Source organism: Salmo salar, unplaced genomic scaffold (genome assembly GCF_965601325.2).
Source record: "Salmo salar unplaced genomic scaffold, fSalSal1 ptg000578l, whole genome shotgun sequence".
Classification (NCBI taxonomy): Eukaryota; Metazoa; Chordata; class Actinopteri; order Salmoniformes; family Salmonidae; genus Salmo; species Salmo salar.
This window is the reverse complement of record NW_027675424.1, coordinates 2,129,571-2,140,000: the sequence shown is the minus strand read 5'-3', so window position 1 is coordinate 2,140,000 and position 10,430 is coordinate 2,129,571. Positions and strand designations below refer to the sequence as shown.

The 10,430-nt window shown below is 43.4% G+C and overlaps 1 protein-coding gene across 1 annotated transcript; it reads left to right on the top strand.

Annotated features, from left to right (window-relative positions):
• The first annotated feature begins 488 nt into the window (after positions 1–488).
• LOC145876333 (stonustoxin subunit beta-like) lies at positions 489–4,884 on the top strand. Its single transcript, XM_082972123.1, has 2 exons — positions 489–598; positions 1,065–4,884. The coding sequence occupies exons 1-2, from the start codon at positions 520–522 to the stop codon at positions 1,904–1,906; spliced, it is 921 nt and encodes a 306-aa protein (XP_082828249.1). The 5' UTR covers positions 489–519; the 3' UTR covers positions 1,907–4,884.
• Positions 4,885–10,430: the final 5,546 nt, after the last annotated feature.

The window sequence follows — 10,430 nt, the reverse complement described above, 5'->3', positions numbered from 1 at the left end:
GTGTGTGAGTCCAGTGTGTGTGTGTGTGTGAGTCCAGTGTGTGTGAGTCCAGTGTGTGTGTGTGTGTGAGTCCAGTGTGTGTGTGTGTGTGAGTCCAGTGTGTGTGCGCGTGTGCGCGTGTGTGTGTGTGTGTGTGTGTGTGTGTGTGTGTGTGTGTGTGTGTGTGTGTGTGTGTGTGTGTGTGAGTTCAGGTGTATCCCTCAATGACTGTCTGTTCTTCTGCTTACCGCTACAGTGTGGAACATGGTGGAGAGAACAGAATGAAACCTGGACTTAGAAAATGTGAGTGTTGACTGCTGTGAAGAATATGACTAAGAATAAGTCTTAATTCAAGTTAAGTCAAAGACCACCATCATTACTGACTTGGTCATATTAAATATCAGCTGTAGTTCTACAGAAGCACAAATCAGGGACACCAACATTTACAAAGAGTTGATGTGTGTGTGTGTGTGTGTGTGTGTGTGTGTGTGTGTGTGTGTGTGTGTGTGTGTGTGTGTGAGAGTTCAGGTGTATCCCTCAATGACTGTCTGTTCTTCTGCTTACCGCTACAGTGTGGAACATGGTGGAGAGAACAGAATGAAACCTGGACTTAGAAAATGTGAGTGTTGACTGCTGTGAAGAATATGACTAAGAATAAGTCTTAATTCAAGTTAAGTCAAAGACCACCATCATTACTGACTTGGTCATATTAAATATCAGCTGTAGTTCTACAGAAGCAGAAATCAGGGACACCAACGTTTACAAAGAGTTGATATGACTGTGTGTGTGTGTGTGTGTGTGTGTGTGTGTGTGTGTGGTGTGTGTGTGTGTGTGTGTGTGTGTGTGTGTGTGTGTGTGTGTGTGTGTGTGTGTGTGTGTGTGTGTGTGTGTGTAATTAATGTAAATAAGTGTGTTTTATATTACCATACAGTATAACATATGATCATTCAACAAGTCTCAAGTTACCTTAACTTCTCCTTTTGATACCTAGAAACATCTACATTAAATGAATTAGTGAAAAGTGAGTTAACATTCTAATGTGAATGATGATGATTTCTAATATTGTGTCTGGTTTCATCCATCAGATGTCTGTGATCTCACACTGGACCCAAACACAGTAAACAGACTCCTCTCTCTGTCTGAGGAGAACAGAAAGGTGACATGGAGGAGAGAGGAGCAGCCGTATCCTGATCACCCAGAGAGATTTGAGGACTGTAGACAGGTGCTGTGTAGAGAGGGTCTGACTGGGCGCTGTTACTGGGAGGTAGAGTGGAGTGGGGGGGCTGTTATAGGAGTGACATATAAAGGAATCAGCAGGAGAGGAAGGGGTAAGGACTGTTGGCTTGGATACAATGACAAGTCCTGGAGTCTGTTCTGCTCTGACAACAGTTACTATGCCAGGCACAAAAATCATCTCACTACCATAGACGTCCCCTCCTCCAGCTGGTATAATAATAACTCCACTACCATAGACGTCCCCTCCTCCAGCTGGTATAATAATAACTCCACTACCATAGACGTCCCCTCCTCCAGCTGGTATAATAATAACTCCACTACTATAGACGTCCCCTCCTCCAGCTGGTATAATAATAACTCCACTACCATAGACGTCCCCTCCTCCAGCTGGTATAATAATAACTCCACTACCATAGACGTCCCCTCCTCCAGCTGGTATAATAATAACTCCACTACCATAGACGTCCCCTCCTCCAGCTGGTATAATAATAACTCCACTACCATAGACGTCCCCTCCTCCAGCTCCCACAGAGTAGGAGTGTATCTGGACTGGTCAGCCGGCACTCTGTCCTTCTATAGAGCCTCCTCTGACACACTGACCCACCTGATCACATTCACCTCCACATTCCCTGAGCCCCTCTATCCAGGATTTGGGGTTTATTATATTGGCGACTCAGTGTCCCTGAAATAATAACTGGACACACACACACACACACACACACACACACACACACACACACACACACACACACACACACACACACACACACACACACTGGACACACACACACAAACACATTCTGGACACACACACACATACACAAACACATTCTGGACACACACACACACACACTGGACACACACACACACACACTGGACACACACACACACACACTGAACACACACACACACACTGGACACACACACACACTGGACACACACACACACTGGACACACACACACACACACTGAACACACACACACACACACTGAACACAAACACACACTGAACACACACACACTGGACACACACACACTGGACACACACACACTGGACACACACACACACTGGACACACACACACACTGGACACACACACACACACTGGACACACACAAATACATTCTGGACACACACACACATACACAAACACATTCTGGACACACACACACTGGACACATACACACACACTGGACACACACAAACACACACTGAACACACACACACACTCAACACACACACACTGATCACAGACACTGGACACACATACACTCACTGGACACACACACACACACTGGACACACACACACACACACACTGGACACACACACACTGAACACACACGAACACACACACACACACACTCTGAACACACACACACACACACCTGGAAACACACACACTGAAACACACACACACACACACTCAATGGACACACACACATACTCACTGGACACACACACACACACACACACACACACACACACACACACACACACACACACACACACACACTGAAACACACACACACTGGACACAGACACACACACTAGGCACACACACACACGCTGGCCACCCACTCAAACTGGACAAACACCCATACACACACACACTCACTCAAACGGACATACAAACACACTGGAAACACACTGGACACACACACACACACACTGGACACACACACACACTGGACACACACACACACTGGACACACACAAACACACTGGACACACACACACACACACACACACACACACACACACACACACACACACACACACACACACACACACACACACACACACTGGACCCACTAGATAAACACACACACTGGACACACACACTCACTGGACACACACTGACACACACACTGACACACACACGCTTGACACAAACACACTGGATACACACACACAAACACACTGGATACAGATACACACACACACACACACACACACACACACACACACACACTGGATACACACACACACACACACACACTGGATACACACACACACACACACTCTGGACACACACACACACACTGACACACATAACACTGAAACACACACAATTGACAAACACACACTGGAAGATGACACGTGTTAAATCAGTTTCTGGACCACAGGTTCTAGAACAGCTTCTATCCCAGTTCTATCTGCCTGTTAAATCAGTTTCTGGACCACAGGTTCTAGAACAGCTTCTATCCCAGTTCTATCTGCCTGTTAAATCAGTTTCTGGACCACAGGTTCTAGAACAGCTTCTATCCCAGTTCTATCTGCCTGTTAAATCAGTTTCTGGACCACAGGTTCTAGAACAGCTTCTATCCCAGTTCTATCTGCCTGTTAAATCAGTTTCTGGACCACAGGTTCTAGAACAGCTTCTATCCCAGTTCTATCTGCCTGTTAAATCAGTTTCTGGACCACAGGTTCTAGAACAGCTTCTATCCCAGTTCTATCTGCCTGTTAAATCAGTTTCTGGACCACAGGTTCTAGAACAGCTTCTATCCCAGTTCTATCTGCCTGTTAAATCATCAACCTAGAAAAAAGAAACGCACACCTTTAAAGGCGAGGTGCTGGCTAGCGGAGTAGAACACTAGAAAATAAAGGATAAGTTCAAGGAGAGGGGGTACAACAATGATCAGATTAATACTGCCATTGAGAAAATTCAAAACAAAACGAGACATGACCTTTTTCAAGGTCAGTCTCGCAAAAAGACGCATTCTTGCGTTCTCACTACCCGCTACTCAAAGTGCTCTGAACAAATTAAAGGAATCGTTCACAAACATTGGCACATTCTGAAATATGATGATAGTCTCGTTAATGTGTTTTCTGACCTTCCCCTGGTCGTATTCTCGCGGGGAAGAAATCTCAGAGACCAATTGGTACACTCTGATTTACCACCCCAAGATATTCCTGAACAACGTCTATTTGCGCCCATACTGGATGGAAATTACAAGTGTAATGGCTGTGCTCAATGTAATGGCACTTATAAATGTAGATCCTTCAAACACCCCCAAACAGGGAAATCTATCCCAATTAAAGGTGTTATTACGTGTTCCACTAAGGCAGTTATTTATCTTATCCTTGTCCTTGTGGTAAAAATTATGTGGGTAAAACAAAGCGTGAATTAAAAGTACGTATCTCAGAGCATCGTAGCACCATTAGGTGCAAAAACTTAACTTACCCAGTTGCGGCCCACTTTTTGGAAGCAAACCATCCGATTTCGTCTCTGCGTTATATTGGTATTGAACATGTCACCCTCCCGAGGAGAGGGGGTGACCTTGATAATTTATTGTTGAAACGAGAGGCTGCCTGGATCTTTAATTTAAAGACCCTTGCTCCCTTCGGTCTCAACATAGACTTTGATCTGAAGCCATTCTTGTGATTATTGTGATTTTGCCATTGTAATTGTTTGTTAGATACATTTTAGACTACAAATGCTATGATCGTATGCTATCCATTTGTTTGTCTTTTTGTATGTTCTTTGTATGCCATTTTTTTTTAAATATTTGAGTTAACCAATGATATTAGGCCATACTTGGCCATGATTACAAACACCTGTGTGTCTCTTGACACTATATAAATGACTCATCTCGCAGTGTTTGATGATACCCTGATGAAGACAGCTTCGCTGTCGAAACGTTGGTGATTAAATTTTTGCATCTGAGCTCTTAGAGTGTGCGGCTTTCCTTTATTTTCTAGTGTTCTACTCCGCTAGCCAGCACCTCGCCTTTATAGGTGTGCGTTTCTTTTTTCTAGAAGATACTCTACACCACCATTATTTAGGGAGGTCACATTGTAGATACACTACACCACCATTATTTAGGGAGGGTAACATTGTAGATACTCTACACCACCATTATTTAGGGAGGTCACATTGTAGATACTCTACACCACCATCTAGAATACAGTAGGACCTCTTTCCATTTGTCCTATTGAAACACACAGAAAACTATAGTATTTAGCCTAAAGCAGCATATGATTTTACAGTAGACTATAGATGTAGGCTACTGTATAGTCACATGGCTCAGTGTTAAAATGTTAGAGCAGCCCATTGGTCTGAACAAATCCTCTTAGTGAATGTCCCTTATTGAGAAAGAATTATCAAAATGTATGAGAATACTGTATTTTGAAATGCAAATACTATTGAGTCTGTAGACAAATTGAAATGTTGATTCGGTCAGTGGATCTGCGTGAGGGATGCATCAAATGAATTAAGGCATTTTGGAGGGGTTGAATGTTGCACCATTGATAAAGCAGATCAACTGAGCTAGGGTTAGAGTAAGGAAGAAAACTACAAAATGGCGCCATATTTGTAGTTCACAACTCTTCTGGTTTCTGTAACAATGTCAGTTGTTGTCTTAAGCCTGACTAACCGATGTCTTTATATAGCCTTGCTACTCTTATTTTCAAATGTATTTTTACTGTTGTTTTATTTCTTTACTTACACACACACACACACACACACACACACACACACACACACACACACACACATGCCTTTTTTTTCGCACTATTGGTTAGAGCCTGTAAGTGAGCATTTCACTCTAAGGTCTGTTGCATTCGGCACACGTGACAAATAAACTTTGATTTGATTTGAGACCTATTTATTAACATAAAGTCCACCACTGTAAGAGTCCTCAGTTGTAGTGAGAACATTGTGTCATATGTTTAAGGGGGGTTTCATGACTGTGATTCCAAAATGTTCCAATGCTGAGGAACTGTGTGTCATTTTTTTCCCAGTACGGGAAAATAAAAATGTATGAAATGTCTGCATTCACTACTGTAAGTTGCTCTGGATAAGAGCGTCTGCTAAATGACTAAAATGTAAATGTAAAACTGTAATGGTTTAAATACACCTGGGCTTTCTGTGAAGAACTACAACTCCCTGTTTCACGTTGCATCGCGTCCAGCGACGGCAACCGGAAATGGCGCCGGAATTGTAGTTCTAACCCCTTTGTGGTTTAGTAGAAAGAGGAGGAAGGGAAGCGCTACTAAGGTACACAATAATAAATGTTGGTAGACAGAAGGTGCTCTTTGGTAAAAGGGGTGAGTTGGTCATCAAAAAGAAAGGAGGACCAAGGCACTCTTCATATAATTGATTAAAATGCCTTTATTAGTATGGCAGGTTCAATAGAAACAATGTTTTTGTTTAGAATAATTATTTATTAAATGTGCTACTTTGACCCCACCATGGCCTCCAGTCTCCCCTCTCCTGCAAAGTGATTTTATCTGAAATGACAAGGCTTGATCTCTGAATGTGTTTCTCTGTAGGCTACATACTGAAACCTTAAAGCTACAATCCTTAGTTACTAATTCCATTATTGGACGGTTAAATTTTGCGGGTGCCAGGCAGGATCAGCTGCAGAAGTTATTAATTTATTTAAAGATGACAATGGTGATCTAGATATTCACATGACAATATTTACACAATAATCTACATTGATGATGGTGATCTAGATATTTAAATTACAATATTTGCAAAATAATCTAAATTGAGTTGCCTAGTTAAATAAAGGTTAAATAAAATATATTTACAAACTCCACAACTAACAGGTCAATGAAAAGACAATACTTTGGAGGAAGCAAACCTGTCTATTCCATTAGACTCTTGGGGTATATCAGGCTCAAGTCAGGTTCTCCTCACCATCACATCAATAGTAAATGACATGCAACAATGGCCTGTATCACATCTAACAATTAAACAGAAATGTGCTTCTTTCAACCCCTAAAGAGCAATAACACATACCATTATAAACAAAGGGCAGGAATACAATGAGATCAATTAAAAAGCAATGGACATATTAAAAACAACATACCATCAGCCTCATTCATCTGTTCCTCCATCAATATCACCATCGTTGTTGTAGTCATCACCCTCAGCCTCATTCATCTATTCCTCCATCAATATCACCATCGTTGTTGTAGTCATCACCCTCAGCCTCATTCATCTGTTCCTCCATCAATATCACCATCGTTGTTGTAGTCATCACCCTCAGCCTCATTCATCTATTCCTCCATCAATATCACCATCGTTGTTGTATTCATCACCATCAGCCTCATTCATCTGTTCCTCCATCAATATCACCATCGTTGTTGTAGTCATCACCCTCAGCCTCATTCATCTATTCCTCCATCAATATCACCATCGTTGTTGTAGTCATCACCCTCAGCCTCATTCATCTGTTCCTCCATCAATATCACCATCGTTGTTGTAGTCATCACCCTCAGCCTCATTCATTTATTCCTCCATCAATATCACCATCGTTGTTGTAGTCATCACCATCAGCCTCATTCATGTATTCCTCCATCAATATCACCATCGTTGTTGTAGTCATCACCATCAGCCTCATTCATCTATTCCTCCATCAATATCACCATCGTTGTCATCGTCATCGTCGACATCATAATAGTCATCCTCCTCCTCTTCATAGTTTCTGCCCTCAAAAAAAGCCCTTCTGAACGATTCACATTGTCCTTCTGCATGCTGTATCTCATCAAGCTTTCCAGCAAGGACAGCTCTTTCCCCAAGACAACATCCATCTTGCTCTGTGTAATGTTGTAAGGCCTCCACGATCAGTTCCTGCTCTGTGTAATGTCGTAAGTCCTCCACGATCAGTTCCTGCTCTGTGTAATGTTGTAAGGCCTCCACGATCAGTTCCTGCTCTGTGTAATGTTGTAAGGCCTCCACGATCAGTTCCTGCTCTGTGTAATGTTGTAAGGCCTCCACGATCAGTTCCTGCTCTGTGTAATGTTGTAAGGCCTCCACGATCAGTTCCTGCTCTGTGTAATGTTGTAAGGCCTCCACGATCAGTTCCTGCTCTGTGTAATGTTGTAAGGCCTCCACGATCAGTTCCTGCTCTGTGTAATGTTGTAAGGCCTCCACGATCAGTTCCTGCTCTGTGTAATGTTGTAAGGCCTCCACTATCAGTTCCTGCTCTGTGTAATGTTGTAAGGCCTCCACGATCAGTTCCTGCTCTGTGTAATGTTGTAAGGCCTCCACGATCAGTTCCTGCTCTGTGTAATGTTGTAAGGCTTCCACGATCAGTTCCTGCTCTGTGTAATGTTGTAAGGCCTCCACGATCAGTTCCTGCTCTGTGTAATGTTGTAAGGCTTCCACGATCAGTTCCTGCTCTGTGTAATGTTGTAAGGCCTCCACTATCAGTTCCTGCTCTGTGTAATGTTGTAAGGCCTCCACGATCAGTTCCTGCTCTGTGTAATGTTGTAAGGCCTCCACGATCAGTTCCTGCTCTGTGTAATGTTGTAAGGCTTCCACGATCAGTTCCTGCTCTGTGTAATGTTGTAAGGCCTCCACTATCAGTTCCTGCTCTGTGTAATGTTGTAAGGCCTCCACGATCAGTTCCTGCTCTGTGTAATGTTGTAAGGCTTCCACGATCAGTTCCTGCTCTGTGTAATGTTGTAAGGCCTCCACGATCAGTTCCTGCTCTGTGTAATGTTGTAAGGCTTCCACGATCAGTTCCTGCTCTGTGTAATGTTGTAAGGCCTCCACTATCAGTTCCTGCTCTGTGTAATGTTGTAAGGCCTCCACGATCAGTTCCTGCTCTGTGTAATGTTGTAAGGCCTCCACGATCAGTTCCTGCTCTGTGTAATGTTGTAAGGCTTCCACGATCAGTTCCTGCTCTGTGTAATGTTGTAAGGCCTCCACGATCAGTTCCTGCTCTGTGTAATGTTGTAAGGCTTCCACGATCAGTTCCTGCTCTGTGTAATGTTGTAAGGCTTCCACGATCAGTTCCTGCTCTGTGTAATGTTGTAAGGCCTCCACGATCAGTTCCTGCTCTGTGTAATGTTGTAAGGCCTCCACGATCAGTTCCTGCTCTGTGTAATGTTGTAAGGCCTCCACGATCAGTTCCTGCTCTGTGTAATGTTGTAAGGCCTCCACGATCAGTTCCTGCTCTGTGTAATGTTGTAAGGCCTCCACGATCAGTTCCTGCTCTGTGTAATGTTGTAAGGCCTCCACGATCAGTTCCTGCTCTGTGTAATGTTGTAAGGCCTCCACGATCAGTTCCTGCTCTGTGTAATGTTGTAAGGCCTCCACGATCAGTTCCTGCTCTGTGTAATGTTGTAAGGCCTCCACGATCAGTTCCTGCTCTGTGTAATGTTGTAAGGCCTCCACGATCAGTTCCTGCTCTGTGTAATGTTGTAAGGCCTCCACGATCAGTTCCTGCTCTGTGTAATGTTGTAAGGCCTCCACGATCAGTTCCTGCTCTGTGTAATGTTGTAAGGCCTCCACGATCAGTTCCTGCTCTGTGTAATGTTGTAAGGCCTCTACGATCAGTTCCTGCTCTGTGTAATGTTGTAAGGCCTCCATGATCAGTTCCTGCTCTGTGTAATGTTGTAAGGCCTCCACGATCAGTTCCTGCTCATGTGAGTAGAACATCTTGGCAGTGAAGACATCATCCTCAATCTACCGCTTCTCTTCACAAAGAGCACCAAGAGCCTTAGCTTGAGGTGCACCTCCCCATCATCCTCTGCTCCTCCTGCTCTCCAGGACCAATCAGTGCTGTCCACCTGCATTGCATCCTCATACACCAGGGCCTGTAGGAGCTGTGAGGACAAACCTCGTCTCCTCAGGTTGTAGTCCTTCACATGTGTTTTTATGCTACTACCAACCGTGGCCTTTTGGACAGGCAGTTGGCAATACCTTGACCATCTATTGATAACAGATAATCAATACCTTGACCATCTATTGATAACAGATAATCAATACCTTTACCATCTATTGATAACAGATAATCAATACCTTGACCATCTATTGATAACAGATAATCAATACCTTGACCATCTATTGATAACAGATAATCAATACCTTGACCATCTATTGATAACAGATAATCAATACCTTGACCATCAATTAGTAACAGATAATCAATACCTTGACCATCGATTGATAACAGATAATCTGTCACAGCTGTCGAAAGGAGTAGACCATAACAACACTGACATTCCTGCCCCAATCCCTAATGGTGTCCAGTGTTGTTCCTACAACATAACAACACTGACATTCCTGCCACAATCCCTAATGGTGTCCAGTGTTGTTCCTAAAACATAACAACACTGACATTCCTGCCCCAATCCCTAATGGTGTCCAGTGTTGTTCCTACAACATAACAACACTGACATTCCTGCCCCAATCCCTAATGGTGTCCAGTGTTGTTCCTACAACATAACAACACTGACATTCCTGCCCCAATC

Coding starts and splice junctions, on each gene's coding strand:
- LOC145876333 (XM_082972123.1), top strand. CDS start 520: ATGACTGTCTGTTCTTCTGCTTACCGCTACAGTGTGGAACATGGTGGA. Junction 599..1,064: donor GAAACCTGGACTTAGAAAAT/GTGAGTGTTGAC, acceptor TTCATCCATCAG/ATGTCTGTGATCTCACACTG.